Below are 23,106 nucleotides of genomic sequence, written 5' to 3'. Positions count from 1 at the left end.
TATTGAAAACATCCATCTGCTCCTGATTTTTTATTGTTGAAAAAGATGCTGGCATCCTTTGTGGACTGACATGCAAAATGTAACAACAAATAGAGTTTCATTGGTATCTTTATACAAAAAAATTACATTTAAAGTATCATCGAAAGTTTTTATTTAACACTCGAAAGTGTCTAGATTTTAAAACATGAAAATTTATCAGTATCATATATTTTCCTACAGTCGATATACTTACCCGCTAGAACTCTCATCCAACGAAGATACCCTGTGTATTGTTTAAGGATCAGATTTTGTAAAAACAGACAGGAGGTGATTCATGCATGTAGAAAACCCACCGAAATATTTTTTATTTCTTATTCAGAATCAGTTGCAGACCACATAATCAGTCATAGTTTTTCGTTGGTATTGCATTTTGGAGATAAAAATTTATATGGATTGTACATGAAATTAGCACTTTGCAGGAGTTGTCGTTCTTCATTTTGTTCTGTTTTATTGATATTAGTGGATGTTAAATGTATAATTTTCTCAAAGAACAGATCTGAATACTGAAAGGGCAACTGTCACATAAAAATATAGCACATATGTAGATTGAAAAAGCATTGTTTGTTTGATGGGTTTTTCTTAATCGTGAATCATTTTAATATGGACAGTGTCTGATTTTTATATGGTACTGAAAGTCTTGTTCAAAGTAGACATTTACAAAATTATGGAAAAAAGGTTTTTTTCTGCATTATGTTGGTTGCCAATGAAGAAATACATGTATTTGGAAAGATATGATCATATGTATAGAAAAATCCACTTCATATAACTATATAATATGTTGCTCATTTACTTTGTGTGTGCTCTTTTGGTAACTTCAAATACATTTTGGTTACTGGTGTTGAAACCATGAATACAGGCTAGGTAGCCCCTGAGGTCTATCTTGATATGGTTTGGGTATCTTCTGGTTATCTCTAGATTTTTCCAATGCTCATTTAATTGTCTTTTGAAAGCATTGACTGTCTTGACTTCAATGAAATTATCTGGTAGATTATTCCAACTATCCACTTTTTATTGTGAGAAGCTATTTTTCCTAATGACGTTTAGTCTGCAATTCTATTTGTAGATTTAATTTTGGTGACCTCTGGTATTCTACTCATTGTCAAGATTCTATCATGCTGAACATGTTCAATGTTATTTAATATCTTGGAAGTTTCCATGGGGTAAAAATTAGGAAATACAAGCTGCTAGCCCAGGTCATATTTTTTGTGTAATATTTTCGATGAGTTCAGTTGAATTTTACACAAAAAATTTGTAGCCCAGCTCAAAATCTAGTAGCTATGTGCTACTGGATAACTGCTTATTTTTATCCCTGTTTCCACCATGCCTGCTCTCAATCGACTATTTTGTAATGATGGAAGTTCCAGCTATTTCAGGCGTTCTGTATAATTCAGCTGACTAATATTTTTGACCAACTGTAGCATTTGTACATTTTCTAACTATATCACCTCCTTATTGTATATTACTGACCATATGTTACTTCCATATTTCAGATGTGGACATACTATGCTCTTAAGAAAGGTCAAGAACATGTCTTTATCCATGAAACTAAAACTCCTTTTCATACCTAGCAGTTTGCCTTCTTTGTAGGTTGATATGGTGCTGGAATTTAAGCTTGTCGTCGTTAACTATTCCTAAATCCTTTTCTTCATTTACCTGCATAATAGAAATTTTCACTAAATTGACAAACGAGACGTACCTAGAGGGATCGTCTGTTATGTCAAGTGGTGATGATCATAATTATAGTTAGAAATAATGAACAAATTAGGGTTTAACTGGTTTTTTTTTATATCCTGAAAATAAAATCAAAATAAATGTATGGTCTTTACAAATTTGGCTTTAAGTTCATTAGACTGAAAATCAAGTTAAATTTCATACTTACCTTTTGTTTGGTTATGAAGATAAACTAATCCCTGGGATAATGAAGGGGGAGAAAAAAAATTGTTAATTTGTCGCCTATTATTTTTTCAGGTAGCGAGTCGTTTCGCCCCCATTACCTGTTCGCCCCAGGGTCGTTTCGCACTATATAGTTTTGCCCCAATTATATTTTACTGTTCAATTTATAAAATATCACACTATTTATAAAATATATTATATATAAAATATCAAATTATTTTTTAAATATCAAATTATTTTTTAAATATCAAATTATTTTTAAAATATCATATTATTTATAAAATATCATATCATTAAAAAAAATATATATACTTCAATTTCAACGCTTTTAATTATCATCCACTTTCTTTTGTTATTTTGACATCGTAATAGCAAATTCATTAATTAGTTTTATTATAAATTGTTATTATTTTAATTGGCTTGGCAATTTGAAATAACAATTTGGATATTGTTTAACAATAAACTAGTTGGCTTCAGTCAACATGTTATAACAACAATATAACTGGTTTTATGCCACAATTGTAAATATAATTTAATTAGTCGTTAATTAATTGAATGGGAGATTGATTAGAACATTTTATCTACAAGGCATCAATTATTGGTAATTAAATTAAAGGAGGTATTGAATTTGTTGTCACAACAATTATAGGTAATTAAGACATGATCAGTATATGCTATCATTTGAAGTCAAGTCCTTAGCTTGGAAGCTGAGTTCAGTTAATCAAAACAAAAAAAATTCCAAAGCTTGTGTTTTCCTGAGCCGTTTCAAAGCCTAACGATTCAGAAGCATATATACGGCGAGTGTTCAAGATTTTTAAATAATGATATAACTTATGTTTTTCTTACTTATTTATATAAAGTGGTGGATAAATCCAGGACATACCTCACAAAAAAACATTATACTCAATACTTAAACTATTGCTGCAGTGAAGTAAAAAAAAAACAGAAAATGTGAAAGGGAATCAGAGCGAAATGACTCATGGAGCAAACAGGATTCGGGGCGAAACGACCTGGATTCATTTTTTCAGCTTTACTTACTTTGCTGACAGTTTTTCAATATTTCTTATATAGAATGATATTACCAGGATGTAAAAATCAACTTTCAAGTATTTAGAATTTTGTAAAATGTGAACTATTATTTCTTTGCAAAAGCTACACACCATAAAAACAGTATGAAGACAATGTGTTAAGACATATTAAAAAGCTTCATATTATTCTTTTGGTTGTTTAAACATGCATTAGCAATAATAGTACCATGCATCATCATATATTTTAAATGGAATCGCTAGACCCTACATTTGTTTTCATGTATTTTCTCATGAGATTAAAATGTACATAGATATAACCTGCCATTGGACATTAAAAAATGAAAAAAAAACAAGTTATTTAACTTTTAGAGGCATTTTAGATTCTGCACATGATCAATAAAATATATCATGTGCTTCATAAATATACGATTTATTTCATAAATGAACTACAAAACCTATTAAGATTTGGCACTTTTCCAACTCTTCACTTTAATACTTTAATTTATGAAATTATTTAAGTATATAAAATGCCAAAATAGTGTCAAACATATCATGATAGATACATGCAATACAAAATAAGCATCAACTGATGTAACAAGTAGAAGAATGTAACTTAAATGGAATTTTTTTTTCATTGCGTATTTAAGGGCCTATAATAGAGTATACTCAACTATCTCAACTTTTATTGCATATGATACTAAATATAAAAAAGGCTTAAGTAAATATTGAGTTCTTTTTCAGATAATTCAGAAATGGCAACTTACTCAGCAGGGAGGAACTCAGTGGATTTAGCCATTGATCCACTGATAACATGTCGTCTCTGTCTCATGGAATGTCCATTACAAGACATGTACGAGCTTGTGGAATGTAAATGTCTCTATTGTGAAAAGGTATGTTGATACCTTGTATTTCTTATTAATTTCATTTTTAGCTCACCTGGTCAAAGGCCATGTGAGCTTTTGCCATCACTTGGCGTCCGTCATCATCGTTGTTGTCGTCAGTCATCATTAACAATTTTTAGCTTACCTGGCTAAAGGCCAAGTTAGCTATTACCATCACTTGGTGTCCGTCATCGTCGTTGTTGGCCGGTGTTAACAATTTTTCAAAACTTTTCTCCTCTGACACTACTAGACCAATTGGAACCAAACTGGGTATGAATGTTCCTTGTGGTATTGTGCATATATCCTTGTGGTATTGTGCATATAACTGATGTGGGGATTTTTGATCCGTTGAGAAACATGGCCGCCGTTACTAAATATAGAACATACGGGTCAGACAGTAGTTTTTCACTTATATCTCCAAATCATTGGGTTTAGCCAAATTAGGTTAAAGGTTAAAGTTTTCAGCATGATGAGATCTATCTGTGGTCAAAGTTTGGTTATAATCCATTAAGCCATGTTGGAGGTATTGCCCTTTTTGACGCTTTTTTTGCAATTTTTAATGTTTTTCTTTCAAAAATCTTCTCCTTTTGATTTGATTTCTTAATAAAATAAAAAATCACTACTAACAAGTGAGGTGGGGCTCCTGTGATAAACAGGGCTTCTAGTTTTTTACAGTTTTCAGCCACTATCTTGCAAACTAGGATAGATAGAAAAAAAAACTTTCAATTTCTGAAATGATCTTATGATAAGCCCTACCAAAGTCTTCTTGAGTCAAAATTGTTGGACAACTTCTAGTTAAGTTTATTGCCTTAAAAAGGCAAAATTCAACCAGATGAGTGATTCAGGCTCCTGGCAGCCTCTTGTTTACTTACATGTGTCATACATTGATATTTACTTGTGACTTTTTAACTTTTTAAAGTGTGAAAAATCTTTTCTTAAGTTTTATGTTAAATTATTATGAAGTTTCATGTTTATGGAATTGTTCCAAATATTAGATCATCAAAACTCATAATATCTCACAATTATTTGGACCTTGACAGGTAAATGTTGCTGATTGAAACAAACTAATGTGAAAAAGTAAAATCATAGAATCTAACTTTTACATATAACTTTTATTGGTCTAAGATCAATAGCAACAAAGATATGCTCATTCAAATATGATAAGCACAATTAGTCATTTTTTTTATTCAGCATTACACAATAAAACAACAGAAATTAGTATAGTAGCTATAAATGATTTCCAAACAAGGACAAAATCAAAAGATAGATAATTGGAGAGAGTGAATAACCAAAATATGATCATGAATACCAAAGAACACCTTGATTTAAAGAGTGTGTGGAACAAGTTCAATCATCATGTGTAATTTTTGTTATTTAGATTAGCCAATTGATCATCCTTTTTATGATAGATTTTCTCTTAATTTATTGCTATTTTTAACATAAATTAAAATTTATGATGGGTGAATTGATGTGTGTTTTGTGTCAGTTTAGTGATAGAAAGTCTGAGAGTGTAATTACCTAATTTACATTTCACGTTGTGAGTTATTGAAACAAATTTGGGGAATGTTCAATAAATTAATGGCATTAATCGCCAAGTTTAAGAGTAATAAAAAAAAAAACAAGATTTGAGCGTAAATCAAAAGAATATATACCAAAAGCAGAGACTAGATACACAGAGCAAAGAACATGAAATGATTTAAATAACACATACAAGGAACAAACTAAATGAGCAACTTGGACTCCACTGAAAACTGGGTGCAATTTACCAGGTGTGAAATTAAAAGTCAAAATGAAAGAGAATGGGGCAAAACTTTTAGGGGTAAGCTACATACCGTATAGATGGTAATTTTGGCAATTGCTAATTTTGACATTTTTTTAGCAGTCTTTCTAATACCACCAAAATAAATGCTGCCCAATTTTACTCTGGGCATAAGTATTTTAAGTTAATCACATAGCATCCCCCAAAGTTCGAAATGCCAAAATTTTTCGTATACCTTTTCACCTCAAAATCGCAAAATTTTACACAAACCCCTCAATATAACCCACTTTAGGGTATTTTTGGTAATTTTAAACTTTAAAATTACATTATAGAGAGAAGTTCAGCTTCTTAATTTTGGTACATGAAGGCTCTTTTCTATAAATTTCCACTTACACTTACATTAAAGTTGTCTGATAATAATAATCTGATAGTCATTTGAACTTTTTATTATATGTACTAATATTGTAAGTCATTCTTACATTGAGTTGATTTGTTGTTCAATTTCAGTGTGTGAAAATGTACTTCAGTGTGTTAATTACAGAAGGAAATGTGCTTTATATAACATGTCCTGATGCAATGTGTACAAAGTCTGGTCAAATACAACCGTCAGAGGTAAATTATTAGTAAAGAAACCAGGACTGGGTCAACTTCCTATCTACCTTTGGCATCATTTAGTGTCATAAAATAAAAAATTAATTTCCATTGATTTGATGATTTATGCAAAATTTACAGCCATTTTAAGTTGTTTTACCCCAAAATATTTTTTTATGAATTGGGGTTATCTTTCTTTGAATATAAATCATTTTAGCTTGATCTGTTGTGCCCATATCTAAGCATGTGTCAATTGATATTAATTACAACACAACGTGGCAGTGTAATGTCAATTAGATGCCTACTTTTTTACATTTTTTTCATCGAAATATATCATAATTATGTTTACTGAAGTTAAATGTGATACTGTGAGTTTTTCAGTATATACTTCAGTGGAAATCTCCTTTTTGTTAGGAACCAAATTCCGTGGTTTGGCCTACCCACGAAAACCACGAAAATTGGTACCCCACGAACAATAATAATTTCACAGTAGACTGTTAGTTTAGAAAGCATCGACTATAGAAGATATGAGCATACTACTTCAGTATGTATTTAAGGGAGAATTTATCAGTGTAGATTTGACATCTAAAATCCTAAATGTTCTATTTCTCATGTCATGCTTTAAATTACCAATAATAAATATTTGAAGAATTTAAAACACAAAGAAAATCAAGATACATGTAAATTATCAAAGCCTGTCCTGCAGTTAACTTTTTTAGATTAACGGTTTGTATTTTGTATTTGTAGATTGAAAGCCTTGTTGAACCACATATGTTTGAAAGATATAAAAGATTGAAGTATCAAAAAGGTAATGAAGGCAATTAATTTTTCTTTGGAACTGCATACTTACAGTTATGATGTATTAGATATGGCTTTAAAAATATCAGGATTTGAAGTTGTAAATTTTGGTCTAGATGGTAAATTTACAATCAGAATGAAATTATTTGCTCGTTTTTTTTTTTTTTTAAAGTGCTGTTTTTGATGACTGTAAAAATGAAAGATACCACTACATATGCAAATATGGTATATTAAGATAGAGTTGTGTACTTTTTTGGCCTTGTTCATTCAGTTCTGTGTATGGCCAAAACAGAGGTACTAAAAGAGAAGTACACGTATCCAAAAACTGAAATTAACAGACTGACATACAGGCAGCATTCAAATGAACACCAACATTACATTAAACTGCCTTTTTTTTTTGTTGTGTTGTTAATAAAGTTAATTATTTGTTCATTTTAGAAATAGATCTTGACCCAAATAGGACTTTTTGTCCAGAAAGTGGCTGTGAGACTATTTGCCATGTCTGTAGTACTTCATCTGAAGATTTTTCAAGTAAACCAACACCAGTAGATTGCCCAACAGTAAGCTAATATTCCAGTTTTCTCCTGATTGTGAACATTTTGTCATTATGAATTAAGAAATGATTGTGAAAGATGGAATTTTTTTTAGCAAAAAGCAACTTTGTCTATGTCCCTCCCCTTTTGGAAAAAGAAAAAAAACTAACTACAACAGAGCACTGTTTGGACTTCATTACTGGTTATGACTCACACTAAATAGTCATTGCATATTGGTATATAAGTTAAGTTGCACAAAACCAACAATACAAACAAAAAGACATGCAATTGTATAGCTGGTAATTTATGCGGGGTGCTAGTTTTATAACTAAAATACACTTTTCCTATTAAGAATAAGATTCACTTTAAATTTGATCAAAGAAAAAAGTTGAAAATTACTTATCTAATGTCATTTAAACTAAAACTCAATTTTCCAAAGGTTGAATTTAATTTATGCTATAAAAATTGTTTAGACCTCTTACTGGTTTTGTAAGACCAACTAAATTTAATAACTAGATTTTCATCTGGGGTCCAACAAAAGGGGTTAGTAGGAGGATTTTTTTTTATTTTATTTTTGTACTGTGACTCTTTTTTAGAATTACAAGATGTAGATGGAATTTTAAACCATTAATTACTCAAAACATACATAGAAATAGATATCTTTTTCCATACATATAGAGATTAAACCGTATTATTTATGGTCATGAAGTATAGTAAACACAATTTTGGTGACAAAAAGTGTAACAAACACTTTAAAACCTTTACTGCACCAGATGTGGACACTTAAAAAATCCAAAAATCGTAAATTTGAACAAATAATAAAAATTGGGTGTCAGAAAGTATTTTCATTGGGAGGGTCAGGATGAAAATCAATCAGTTGGCCTAATACAAACATTACTAAACTGAAGGGTTTCTTTTTGTAGTGTGGATTACAGTTTTGTTCTGTTTGTAAAGCCAAATGGCATGATGCACAGACATGTGATGAAGCCATGTTTCATAGACGACATGAAGATTTTGGGTGAGACATGTTTAAAATTCCTGATTGGATGTACATTATAATTTCATTGTTATACATGTACTGAATTTAGCATGTTTACATAAATGTACGTACAGACATTTGTCAGGGGTTATATTTTAATAGAAGAGGATTAAGAGGTGTTGAATCACATTAAATTCATAATATTGCATAAACAAATACAGTAAAATCTGCCTTCTCTAATTTTTAATCGATTTTCACAACTGACTGGTGTGAGAAAAATAGTTCTCATCTCTAGAGAGATTCAAGTTCTCAAGTGCTGCTTGGCCAAAAACAGAAAGGGGCGATTAGTTGTTGTGTGATTGTATTGCTTTGTCTTTAAATTTCATTGGTCGAAAGCAACCTTGTGACATTTCTGAAATAGTTCTTCCATAACAACTGTCATAGACAAACGATAGCTAGAATTTCCTCCTTTACACAGATGACGAATGATGCCAAAAATTTTATTTTAAAAAACAAAAGAAGCAGAATCTACAACTTCAGCTCATTGTTTATGAAATTTCTCTCGATGTTAGACATTTCTATAATCAACTGCTATTGTTGTAGATTCTATATTTAACCATCTCTCAGTTCTATATTTAACTGTCTTTCAGACTGAAAGTTTTGTTCAATTAATGCATGTTTTGCTTATTAAAGTTTAAGAAAATGTCTAAAAGTGACTTAAGGTTATACATGTACTTTGTATCTGGTTTTGGCAGGTTTTTTGGTTAATTCAAGTTTGATTTTAGAAAAGTTTCACCATACGATAGTTTTACTTTAATTGAATTTGCTTGCTACTTTAGTATTCTTAGTTTTGCCAATACAAATCTTCAGTCACTCTGTCTTAGTCTATGGTTTTAACTTATCTTCAAAGTAGTTTAAATCTGCAGTATTGGGTCTAGAAAATGTTAATATTCCTTTTTGTACTTTAGACTAGATGACCTGGAGAAGAGGTGAAGATCATTGAAGCAATGCATATCACTATTTTGCATTTGATGAATTTAATTCCTTATCTTCATTCTTTGATTTTAATTTGTACTGAATTTTTAAGAATTCCATACACCAATATAGAAGATGCCAGTATTAAACGTTGTCCTGTGTGCCATGTTCCGATTGAAAGAAATGATGGATGTGCTCAGATGATGTGTAAACGATGCAAACATGTGTTTTGTTGGTATTGTCTAACATCCTTAGATGTAAGTTCCTTTCTTTAATTTTATTGTTATAACTATAGTTACTGCCCAGCTTAGAACCTTGCAGGGAGATTTATCAGTTGAAAGATCACATATTTTTGTTAAATTTTGATAGAATGGAATAAAATATGTTATTCCACTCAAAGGACCCTTTAGAAAGCATTTATGACAAATACATTGACAATTATCAGATAGTTATAAACATAACAAAAAACTAAGTGTATATCAGGGATGATTTTCTTTCGTTTTTTAGCAGATTTTTGCTAATTCAAATCCGGATTTTGCTGTTATGATTCTTTTTTTACTGCATATTTACTTCCAATTTTGCCAATTTCTGCTTCGGTTGTTGACCTCGTAAAATCATCTCTGGTATATATACTGGCATAGTCTTTGTAACTGGAACAGGGTAAGCTTCAACACAATATAAAAGGTTATAATAAAAAGATGATTTGTTGTTTAGAATGCTTCATAGAATTGAAATTCACCAAAGATTTCATAAAATCTGTCTTTTGGTGGGCAGGAAAAAGCAATGGAATGCATTAATGCATTCAGTTTTCTTTATAAGGGAGATAAGTCTTATTTTGACATTTCATTATAAATTTCAGCTTGCCCTAGAAAGGTTCATATTACAAAGTACTCCTACAACTTAAGAGGTTGGAATTCTGTTCCTCCATACCCCAATTTCTGAAAGGAACACTGTCATTGATTTTTTGCATTTGTAAATTGAGCAAAAGTGAGAGTAAGGGCTACAAAGGAGCCAGATTCAAGTATTTTTTCTGATTTCTGGATGATAACTTGAGTTAAAAAGAATTGATCACTTTGAAATTGTACCACAAGGTGCAATACCCAAATTGAATTTCGAGGTATTTACTGGAGCCATTTTCGAATAAGATGCCAAAAAGTGACCTCTTTGATTCTGGGCAAATTGTTATGTCGTGTCAAATGTTTTATTGCAATCAAAATTCAAAGCTGAGTCAAATTTGAATGGCTTGTCCATACTTACCCTAATGTTCAGGATTCAACTTCTTTTTTAATATCAAGGTGTGCCATGCAAAGTATTTTATTTAGTATGGTATGAAAAAAGACTTGATTCCCTAAAGACTTATTTTATAGCATATCATATCCTATTCTCCTATTTTGACTTTTATTTATGCACTTTTCCAAATATTTGTGGTTATTATTTTCCAGGATGACTTTTTATTACGACATTATGATAAGGGACCTTGTAAAAATAAACTTGGTCATTCTAGAGCATCAGTGATATGGCATCGAACACAGGTACATTATTTCAAGAATTTTTCTGCATTTAAGCATTTTTTTTTAAGTACCTACTATTTTTTTTCATGAAATATTGACATGGTTGATCCATGTGAAAAGAGTTCAAGCATGCGCACAACAATTACTAAGCATCCTAAGCAAAACCACAAACTAAGATACAATGCTACTGTTTTTCACCCTCAGTTTCCAAGGAAACTTAGCAATCTACTGTAGTAAATTGGCCTGATTAGGCCTAGTTGTTTTATACTGGCAGACTGAGGATATAATAATTAATAAATGGAAAGGTGTGATAAATGTAGGGCATTCAGGGTTTTGTACTGTAATTAGTGATTTGTCATTTTAAGCCATTTTTACCAATAAAATCGCCCCCTTGTCTTATGATCACATAAATGAATTTTTTTTTATTAAATGATCTTACTTATATGATAATGAATTTATATGTGCAAATATGTTTATTGGTAATCTGTACTTTTTCCTTTGGTCTTGATGACAGATATTTTTTTTTCTCTCCTACATGATGAGAAGATACTCTAAAATACCTGTCAAAACATTGGGAATGATTATGATATCATCACACCTTCTATTGCGTTTTGAATGAAAATGACATCACACACCAACAGTTTGTAGTTACTTAATTTTTTACCCAAAGCACTTTTAAATGATAAAAAATGCAATAAGCTGATTACCAATAAACAGAATAGTAGGAACTCTAGATTTTGATACTGACAACATCATGTGGAAGATCTCAACACCGCTCATCAAGGTATGATATTGTCAGTATCAAAATTAAAAGTAAATAAATTAATTTGAGAGAAATACTGTAATCTGATTGGTTCAAATAATTTGGTATATCTCAATGGATAAAAAAATATTGACACGCCCCGATTCAGTTAGATTGAGAGCTACCTTTCTCATGTTCAAAGATAAAAATATGCACTTCGCGCAATAAACAATATGCACATGGAAAATTTATGTTATTTTTCAATAGACAAAATTTTTATCATAGCCAATTCTTAAATATTATTGTATATATGTCATAGGTGTGTGGGGTATTCTTTTGTTAGTTATGTTTACAGTTGCACTATGTTTAGATTGTCACATGCTCCAAAGCTATCTACATATACCTGTAACAGTGGACAGGTTGAAGAATTTGGAAATGTCATTTTTTATTACATTTGGCTATTTGTAGTTTCTATTTAAACAATGTATTTTTGACACACCCATGTTTTGTGATATTGCATGCTCAAGATGTTTTGATTATAAGTGATTTTGTATTGCTGAGGTCAGGCTGTTTACATTCACGATAAAAGTTTTTATCAGAGTGAATATCAATTGGTCAAATATCTAATAGGTAAATGGCTGAATTTTCTCACCTTTACAAAGGACATTAAAAAACAAATACATGTACATTCAAAAATGGTTATACTTGATGTGACAAATTTAAATATATACTAAAATATTTTTTAAAGCTCACTCAGTTGTAAATTCTACAGAGAAATGTAATAAAACAATTATGTCGGCTTGATGCATGCAATATCATGTTTTATGGATCAGATAAAAGAGATATTGACCTCAGCCATGGGTCTCGGGCTGTATCTCTTTTATGTGTTCCATAAAAAATGGTATAGCATGCACTGAGCTGCCATAATTGTATAGAATCATCTAATCATGTATTGATATGACAAACACATCACTAATTATCATTCTGAGTCCTTAATGTTTGAGAGTTATCATTTGATTTGCCATTTTCATATTATAAAGTTCTACTTAACCAAAGGTTCTAGATACCGTATATAACAGCATGTTATTTTGATGGTGTAAAATTTGGCGGTTTAAGGCAAAAAGGTAAACAAAAAATTTTGCTGATTCTGATTTGGGAGGTACTAAGTGATGCACTAAATACTTAAATTCAGACTATTTAAAGTTTTTTGCATTATTTTGGTTTTTTTTAGACAGACCACTATAACATGACGAAATAAGCACTCAGTAAAAATTATGGCAGTACATGTATCAATATGTTTTCTTTACAGGTTGTTGGAATATTTGCTGGCTTTGGCGTATTATTACTCGTAGCATCCCCTTTCTTACTATTAGCCGCACCATGTATTCTCTGTTGCAAGTGTAAAGTATGTAAATGTTGTGAAGAAGAGGATGAAGTTTTGCCAACGTGACCCTTGAAGGGAAGAAATGGAGTAGTTTCAGTCTCATATCATTTCACTGTTGTGAAAAAGAGAGAATAATAACCTAACTGTGATAACTGAATAATTTTTGAAAGTCAATTTGTTTGAATATTTCAGGCTAGTCAAGATACCATAATCTTCACTTAAATTCACAGTGTACTGATTTTTGCTATTATTGAGGTGGATAAAAAGTAGTACCTGCCATATAGATTTTTAACACTGAGGAGTGCTTATTGTTTTTCAATGCACAAAAATTGATATTCACCAAAATGGTCACTTGACAAAATCTGGGAAAATTAGCCAACATTAAAATTTATATGCTTGTATCTGAGCCATCCTGAATCAAAGTGATGATGATGTTATTAAATCATAAATATGTATTTATTACTTCCATACAGTAATTTTTCTATATTAAGTAATATTTAGAGCTAAAGTAAGGCTGTTTTCCAGTGCAAAATTATGATTATTTTCACAAATCCTGCTATTGATTTTTTTCCAATATGACATATCAAGTCAGGGCTCACCAAATAATTTTCTATTTAAATCCAAAATTCACTTTTCTGTCATTTCTCATCTTTTGTTAAGATAGATGTCAATTTTGAGACTCATGAAACCATTGTATGATGAAACATTGATATAATTGTCCTTCAAATTTCCCAGTTTTTTATACAACTCGAATTATTCCCAAAAATTAAAAGGCACAGGCACCTTTTCAAAACAGACGAAGATCACTGCCACAGGTTATCATTACCAAAGAAAGCTTACTTTTGATTTAGTTTTATAGTGAAATTTTCAACAAATGTATTCTCTAATACTTGGCAGTATTGATAGGAGCAAGTAGTATATTCCTTATTTTGCACTGTTATCCATGAAGGTACTATAATCTTAATTATTTATCCTCTGCTTTGTGGCTGTTTAACTTGTGACTGAATTTACAATCATGAATTTGCAAATTCTACTGCAGATTTGCAATATATATTGCAAGCCAAAAAAATTACACATAAATTATTATGTTTTAAAAAGGTCTATTGGTATCACTTCCTAATTTTGGATGCTATAGCTGTTGTATTTTTTCAGAGTGTGCTCATTATTGGACAGAGTCGTGGAAATAACATGTAATTACTACAACAGATAAATACAGTGAAACCTGCCCATACCAAACTTTATTTGTCTGATTTTGCCAGTTGTTTGATTAACCTTGGTTCAAAATGCATTTAAACTAATACGAAAGAACTTCATAAAGTATCTGGTTTAGAAAAGGGTTAGTTTTATTCTGGCTTTGGTTTAGACATGTTTCTTTGTAATAAAAGTATGTAATAGTTATAATGTTTTACCTCTATGTTGTGTCAGTCTTCCTGGTATCATGCTTGCTATTATTAATTTAAAGTGTGTAATAAAACTACCAGATTGCCAAAGGGAACTGTTAGATTTGCAGCCGGCTGGTCAGTTTGTTACACATGCATTTGCCAGGCTGTATGCTTGCAGCTTATTTCTTTATTTTTAATTTTATCTTTCTTTATTGGTCAAAGATTTAGTTTACATTTGTTCCACTTCATTGATTATCAACATTATCACAGGCCACATAGTTTAAATCAATTTTGTTCAATGAATTATTCCTATATTTTAGGGTTAAAATATCAAAACACAGGTCTATTCAGTAGTCATTCAGTTACATTTCTGTTCATATTTTAATGAATACTTACATTGATATGTATTCATGCCTCTTCTTTGGTGAAAAGATAAGTTTTAGTTATTAGCGTTGTTTTTGCTTCCTAGATCTAACAGTAGCTGATCCCGTTCATAGTCTTAATGCCCAGACTAGAGAATCTCCAGATAACCTAGCTTTACATATACTTATATAATATAATTTATGGTATTTTTGAAAATTAATGTAATCAGGGATGTGTGAAATTTAAAGTAAAACTATAAAATGTTGTCTATTAGTGCTATATTTGCTTATATTGTTGTATTGTTGTGTAATTAATTTTCAATCTTGGTTGTTGCTAAATTGGATGTGATAGTGCTACAACAATGCATCCTATTAAACATTGTGCTGTTTTTTATTTATGGTTTAAAATTTTTTACAGGTAATAACTATTTTGTTTAATTGTAGATTTTTTTTAAAGACAACACATTTTGTTCATTTAGTCAAGATCATTTATAAATACATGTACTAATATTTTGATTGACATCTGTGATAATGTTAGGTTTAAGAAATCTTCTTTTCTTCATTCTTTTTTAAAAATATATGTATCTTACTTCAAGGGTTGATACTTGTATATTTGACCTTTCTATGTTTGTATCTTACTTCAAGGGTTGATACATGTATATTTGACCTTTCTATGTATGTATCTTACTTCAAGGGTTGATACATGTATATTTGACCTTTCTATGTTTGTATCTTACTTCAAGGGTTGATACATGTATATTTGACCTTTCTATGTATGTATCTTACTTCAAGGTTTGATACATGTATATTTGACCTTTCTATGTATGTATCTTACTTCAAGGGTTGATACATGTATATTTGACCTTTTTATGTATGTTGGATTATATAGAAATTGCTTGTATTATTGTGATCATGGTATCGTAAAGTGAGTAATTATCGTGGATGCCAAATTTCATGAGTTGTTATGTGTAAAGGACAAATTTCCATGATGGTAGATACAATCTGTGAGAGATAACTGTAAAATATCTAAACTTAAATGTGGCTAGATTTTATTGTTGGGATTCCCCAATGTTCACGAATAAAACCAAAATTAGAATGATGCAAAAATTTGCCTCTATACAGTATGTTTCAACAATGTGGTTTTTATTTCATATTGTTTATTGTCTTTAAAAAAACTAGCTTTTAGAATAATGGTCACAATCACTCATATATAAACTATTCCTGCATTTTCAACTTCAGAAATTATTCCCTTTAGTCACATAGGAAAATTTAATTTTTTTTTGGATGAGGTTTTGGATCTGACAACTCTCCTTTCCACTTCCTGTTCTGATGACCTTTCTTCATCCAATCAATGTTCAGCTTTCATGATCATGGCAGCATTATTTGAAGGGAAAAACCTTGATGAACTTGAAAAGGTCATTGAACAGAAAGTAGAATGTGGTGTTGTTAGATCCTACATGCAGTTTCTGAATGGAACAATTACTGGTAGTAGGTCTAATTTTAATTAGATTCAATTAAAATTTTTACTACAGTTCGATACATTTATATGAAGTAGCATGAAATGATATCCCTATGCTTTGATCAAATGTATTTGCATTTTATTTCATTTCATTGTTGCTTGCATTTAAGTTGGAAAAAAGAAATATTGATCTTTTGTAAAAACATATAGTAAAAAATGATAACTTTTGGTTTCTGTATTATGAAGGTCGTGCAATAAATAATTTATGGATTATAAAGTTTCTGATTTTTATGACTAAATGCATTTTTAGTGAAAGCAGGTTCCTGTTGACAACTGGTAGTGCAAGTATTGATTATATTTTTGCATCATATTTTACTAAAGACTTCAGAATTTCTTAGTCCTCAAAAATGGTATTGGTTCTTAAAGAGGGGGGACATTTTTTTTTAGTAGTTTTTTTTCCAATTTTCTTCACAAATATTTTTAAGTGGAAGATTCTAATTTTTTTCATTGACATAGTGAGAGCCCTCCTAATATGGGAGGGTTAACAGATTTGCTTGCAGTTTATTTGGAATTTCTATATGGTTTTTATTGGTACAGCTGTCTTTTACAATGTAGTGATATTACCATTTGTAAGGAAAGTTTAAATCTCTAAAGGAATACTTGACATTTTCTTGTATATTTGTCATTTTTAAAATGGAAGAAATTATGATTTTTGAGAGAGGGTTTTATGTGTGAAAAAAATAGATATGTAACTTAGTGAGCCAAAATGTATTTTGCTGTACCTTCCTCTTTGTAGATCCATGGTTGAAACTAAACAACAAACATATCAAGTATCCATTTGCCATATTATAATGTGTTCACTATGTAATCTTTGAATGTGTAGCTGTCTTAACATTATGAAAAAAATTATGAGGGGGCTTTGGATTTTATCTTGAGTTAGAAAAAAATTGTCATACAAGTGCGAAAATATTAATTTTTTTTTTTGAAAATCTAAATTGTTAAGTAATTGTGGAAATATTGAACCATATTTTTTTTCTGTGCATGGCCAAGTAAAAAAAAAAAAGGTTTTTTTTTTTGTTTTTTTTTGTTGCTCAAAATTGGATTGTTAAATAATCCCAGACCCACCCTTCAGTATTAAAAGGGTCAGTGCCTTACTGTGACATAATTTCTTTTGTTAACCAATCTTTCTCAAGGTATGTGTGGTTCTGTACTTCAGTTGACTCACAAAGAAAAAAATGCTTTGAAGGATGATTAATTTTTTGTTGGTGATTTACCTTTACTATTACATTTGTGTAGTAATGAATTGAAATTTTTTTAGGCAGTCATTCATAACATGAAAATATGCATCAACAGATGTGACATATATTGGTAATTTTTTGATAACTTCTTTTGGTCAAGTCTTAAAATATGTGTATTAGCGAGGGCCGCGAAGCAGTATGAGCTCTACGGATATTATGTGTACTTTCTAAATTTCCATTAAGGTTCCCCAACATACTTACAAAAAAAAGTCATGTCCCGGAAGTAACAAAAAGTGGCTGTCCTTACAAAGAAAATTCATCATTTCCTTCAATCAAACAAATAAAAAAATATAGATTAAGATTGCACTTCAGTAAAAATACATTCGTCTTTTATGATAGTTTTCAAGTCTTTTTCTATTTTTTTTAACTTATTTAAAGAAGTGAATGTTATGTTTTTAAAAACTTCAGGAAACATGTGAATGTACGTACGTGTATTTCTCCTGTTGCTGTTGTCAAGAACCTAACCCGCCCTGGAAAAAATTATAACTCCAATTGTACTATCAAAATTGAAGCATAGCTTTTCTAAGATAGGAAAGGCAATCATTTTCTTCTTTGGAATTTGCAGCTGTTGTCTGAATTTTGTTTACGTCACATGATATGTGTAAAATATTCCCACCATCTGTGGCGAACTGTAATATATCCGGTATCTGATTTTCAAATAGAAATATAGATTTTTCTAGCTGCTTATATATAAATAAAAATATTGCACTTGCGAAGCAATAATTTTCATCCGGGATGACACCCCCAACCCCCCCAATGAAACTAATGAAACTGACATTAGTGACTTTTTGATCAAATATTTCTTCCTTTTTTGCTTAAGAATTAATTTTTTTTTTTAAATGGTTTGGCAATAACAAATTTGAGGAATATTTTACATACATGTATAAGACACTCCATAGCAATACAATTTTGCAAAATTGCAAACAAAATATGCCTTCAATTATAAGTACCTTCCTAGTATTTCTGTGTGAGCTCTGGGGAAGAGGAATTATTTTGATTCTGTACATTTTAATGATCAGATTTTAAGAAATTGAAATCTTTTTGTTGTTTGTTTTTTTATACGAGAATAGACACTTGAAGCTAACTGTTCACTGCAGTGTAAATTATGTATTACCGGTATAACAAGTACCTCAATCATTCCATAATGAAAAATTGTGTGTTATGTAATTGTAACCTATAATATAATGAAATACCTTCATTCAATTGGATATATCCACCATTTATAGAATTATACCTTTGTATTCACATTTAAAAGTTAACCATTTTTTATATGCAGTATGTGAAGCATCAATTTCATCATTTCTAACAGAAAAATCACTTTAGGGGAAAGTCTTCTAATTTTAATTTGCCCAATCTAAAAGTATTTTCATGTATGTTGCTTTTCCAATATTGCTTCTATTGTTTGTTCACTCTATAATCATGCATATTTGTTCCATGTGACAGTGGAAATATTAACATTTTTTAAGATAGAAAAAATACTCAACAGAGAAGCTTGATTTTTTAATTTCTTTCTAAGAATATCGAAAATTTTGTCTTTATATAAATCATGATTGATTTAAAGAAAGCTATTAAAATTCACATGTTGGAATTGACAATAATAATAATAATAATTATTATTATTATTATTCGTAAGTACTAGCGAATAATTAATATATTGTAAAATATTATTTATAAATAGAATCTTTTTTGTGTACTTTTTTTTGTAAAGTCACCTTCTTTTTTGGTAAATTTCTCATTTGATTTATATTCTCATACTTTTTACTATACATACCCATCTAGTCACTGAGATATTGTTATTTTGTAGATGTCTGTGATATTGTTTAATGAATATTTGCTTTGAAGTACCAGTCTTTGTAGAAATCAGGCAGAATATTATCTGAAATATCTACAACTCCATCAACTTTTTATTTATTTCTCAATAGATTTGTTACAGTGGAGAATATTGTTATACTTTTTCATGAATCAATGGTTTTATATGCCCTGCAACGTTCAGTTTGACCCCTGTCCATCCGTTCGTCATGTTCAAGGTATATTATAGATATTCCGCTTGACTCCTTCTACTTTATTTAGGGTATGAAGTTGATACTTTGCAGAATTATCGTATATGGATTGAAGATGTGCGTAGTATCAGGGTTTTCATTTCTATCAATATTTGACATTTTCATGGATAGTTGGACTTAGTCATTTTGTCACCATTTTGAGCTAATAGGGTACGTGTCTATTCCAGATAACTCCTCCTACAGTATTTAGGTTAGGAAGTTGAAACTTTTCAGAATGATTACCACTATATATGAATTGAAGATGTGTATATTATTATGGTTTTGATTTCTTTCTATATTTGACATCTGCATGAATAGTTGGTCTAATCACAAATTTGTCACCTTCCTAAAAAGTATAAATTGACTTTTATATATGTCAGAAAATTCATGCAGAGGCATCAAATGTGTCTCTCAGACACCACAATCTTCTCGTAAATGAATTTTGACAACCAAACATTATGCGGTAGTGTGTTAAATTGAGTGTTGTGGCATCCCTTTGTCTAGTTTTGTATTGTGTAAGGAATAAACAAAGATGGGCAGCTAACCTGGTAAATTTATTGTTATTTTTTTTTATCTTCATACCTGTATTTCAACTTTTTCTGTTTTTCCTTTTGCACTTGCAGAACCAGGGGTGGGGGGTTGAAATATTTTAACCTTGGTTGGTGGTATTTCTGATATTTTACACAATTGGATGCATGGCAAATATGAAATTAATTCTCCTGGGTGTGCCCCTTATGAATTACAGCGTTCCAACCCCTCAAAGAAATGTTACATTGGCCTGCCTTGTGATTATAAGATTATTTTTTTTTGTTCAAACTAGAAAGGCTGAGTTGTTCTAATGAAATATTTGAGTGGAAAATGTCTTACTTTTAAATTTGTTTCATCATATTTCAGTTGTGCCTGGTTTTTTTAAATGCTGATACTTAGATTATTTATTTGTTGTGAGTTACTCAAATGCTTATAATATTAAGTTTATGCCATACTATGCTTGTGAGCAAATAAAACATGAAAAATATATTTGTTACTTCTTTCCAGTCTTTAGTTGGGGTTTTAGGCCAAGGTACACCCACCCAAATTCTGACATTGGGTAAAAGTGTTCATTATGATAAGATCTATTTGTGGTCAAATTTTAGTTTAATGTCTTAAGCCATGTTGGAGTCATTGCCTTTTTCGACATTTTTTCGCTTTTTAATGTTTTTCTTTCAAAAATCTTCTCCTCTGACACTATTTGACCTAATAGAACTAAACTTGCTTTGAATGTTCCTTTAGATATTCTGCATCAAAATAATGCTGGGATTTTTGACCTGTCAAAAAATATGGCCACTGTTATTAAAAATAGAAATATAGAGGTCAGACTGAAGCAGTGTTAGAAACTTTGTCAACAAAGACCAACATAATTTTATGTAGACTGCATTGTAGATTTCAAAGGAAATTTAGCCAATTTCATCATAGACCGGCTTGATTTTACATAGACTCAGTCCATAGGTCTACTGCTAATTTCTTTCACTTTACTGAAGTTTTTGACATATATCTTCAAAATGTTAGGTTTTAATAGCAAAGTTCTGTTCTAGGTAAAAGTGCTCAGCATAATGAGATCTGTCTTTGGTCAAATTTTTTAGTAAATCTGTTGGATTTGTTGCCCTTTATTTCGCTATTTTAATTGTTATTTCCTTCACAACTTCTCCTTTGACACTACTGGACATTGACATGATTGTTCCTTGGGCTTGAGCGTAACAAATTTTTATCCAAGAAAAAATATGGCTGCTTGAACAAAATTGAATTGTGCTTATCTAACCATGTCAATTATCAGTTTTGGAGTTTTAGAATTTCAAATTTTGTGGTTTATTGTGTCCAAAATGAACTGCAAGTCCCAATAAACTAGTATTGGGTCCAGACAAGCCCCAAGCAGTCCTTCAAGTGGGTTTTGGTTAAAAATAGGGCTTTTATTGGGCTTAATTTCAAGAACAATTGGGTTTTAAGGGCAAATCTTCTAAATTTTTCCTGAATTTTATTTGTCGTAAACTGTTGAACAAACTTTGACAAACGTGATGACTTTTCATTGAGAACTTTCCTTTCAACTGTGGCAACATCCCTTTTGCACCTGCATATGGAGTTTTCATGTCACAATTCATACCTTATGCCAGAGCTTGCCTGTAACTATGCAGACTTTTTGCATCGTAATTAGGCTTCTGGAACAGGGTTATGTTGTTGCAAGATTGACAGAAGATTTATGGTCTTCATCATGAACTCATGGATTGTTACGATGTATCATACTGCACCATGAAAACTGATTTGTTCAACATGTCAGTTTTCCTTTCCTCTTCAGGACTCGACTTTTTTTAGCAACTCAGCAGAGGACGCTTACCCTTCCATTGCACCTGATCCATGCTCCATTTTTAGTGGTCTGAGTTGCTCATTTACTTTTGTTAGTTTGTATTACTTTAGTTACTTTATTCTTTGTGTTTGTTTTGACTTTGTCCCTGAATTACATTCTTTGATTTCCACTAGAATCTTGGTTCCCTTGATTACTCTTTTATACTGTAGATACACATACCTATTCATAGCATTATAATGAAAACTCTCAGCCAATAACATCAAATCAATCATGCATACTTAAATCAGATCTTGTGACTGTACTACACGACTGGGAACCAAAGGCAGCTTTGGAAAATCTTGAAATCTTCAAAAACCACAGATCTGCAAACTGACCAAGCTGTCCTGGTACCAAATTGTTTTTGAGAATAACTTTAAAAAATTTCAACCAATGAACTTCAATTCATAGGGAAAAGGCCATTTTAAACTAAAATAAGGTGATTATAGGGCATTGCAAAAAAAGGACCTTAAAAGAAATATAGGGCCAATTGAAGGCCAAAGTGAACAGAGTTCAACCTGCTGAGCACTTCATCACTAAATTGACAGAAAGTAATGTATGAACATTACAAGTTGTGATTATTTGATGAACACTATACCATCCATATTGGTAAGGGTACAGAGCCCCCAACTAAAACCATCACTTCATGACCCCCCCCCATTTGTAAGTTGGGGTACAAGTTGTTAATGCTCATGTTTATTCAAAATTTTTGACAAGTCTAAAATAACATTAAAACACACATTTGTATTTGTATCCAACTAATGACCACCATATTATGAAGTTTCTGAATGCTTGATATCATATGGAAACCTTTGCCCCAAGGGGACCCAAAACTGAAAACAGACCACTTGCAGCCCACATTTTTATCATTTGTTACACCCCTGGATCAGCATTTTGTTTCACCATATCAGTTTTTACTCAGAGAATTTTTCAGTATCACTTTAAACAGAAATTAACTTTGCATACTTCAGTTTTAGCTGTTACCTTGTTTGATGAATTTAATACCTGGTAAGAACGAGAATTTTACAAGAAATATGTTCAGTTTCAATCACCTGGTAATAAGAATTGAAGATAAAGACAGA

General features: G+C 30.7%; 1 protein-coding gene across 4 annotated transcripts; it reads left to right on the top strand.

Annotated features, from left to right (window-relative positions):
- The first annotated feature begins 17 nt into the window (after nucleotides 1–17).
- Nucleotides 18–16,593, top strand: LOC148628715 (putative E3 ubiquitin-protein ligase RNF144A-A). 4 transcript variants are annotated; one of them, XM_088593017.1, is made up of 9 exons: nucleotides 18–79; nucleotides 3,702–3,850; nucleotides 6,108–6,212; nucleotides 6,939–6,999; nucleotides 7,428–7,549; nucleotides 8,446–8,540; nucleotides 9,589–9,733; nucleotides 10,919–11,008; nucleotides 13,039–16,593. In XM_088593017.1, the coding sequence occupies exons 2-9, from the start codon at nucleotides 3,713–3,715 to the stop codon at nucleotides 13,177–13,179; spliced, it is 897 nt and encodes a 298-aa protein (XP_088449143.1). In that variant the 5' UTR covers nucleotides 18–79; nucleotides 3,702–3,712; the 3' UTR covers nucleotides 13,180–16,593. The 4 variants fall into 4 exon arrangements, with proteins under 4 accessions (XP_088449143.1, XP_088449134.1, XP_088449152.1 ...); XM_088593008.1 differs by having other exon boundaries at nucleotides 25–103; XM_088593026.1 differs by lacking the exon at nucleotides 18–79 and adding an exon at nucleotides 192–306 and having other exon boundaries at nucleotides 13,039–16,500.
- Nucleotides 16,594–23,106: the final 6,513 nt, after the last annotated feature.

Source organism: Perna viridis, chromosome 1, assembly GCF_037379345.1.
Source record: "Perna viridis isolate PV_CMFRI_1.1 ecotype Kerala chromosome 1, ASM3737934v1, whole genome shotgun sequence".
In the NCBI taxonomy this organism is placed as follows: Eukaryota; Metazoa; Mollusca; class Bivalvia; order Mytilida; family Mytilidae; genus Perna; species Perna viridis.
This window is presented reverse-complemented; position numbering and strand designations above follow the sequence as displayed.

Bases quoted from the DNA above. Each gene is read 5' to 3' on its own strand.
- LOC148628715 (XM_088593017.1), top strand. From the start codon at position 3,713: ATGGCAACTTACTCAGCAGGGAGGAACTCAGTGGATTTAGCCATTGAT. The intron at 3,851-6,107 runs GTATGTTGATAC...GTTCAATTTCAG, and splicing joins AATGTCTCTATTGTGAAAAG to TGTGTGAAAATGTACTTCAG. The intron at 6,213-6,938 runs GTAAATTATTAG...TTGTATTTGTAG, and splicing joins GTCAAATACAACCGTCAGAG to ATTGAAAGCCTTGTTGAACC.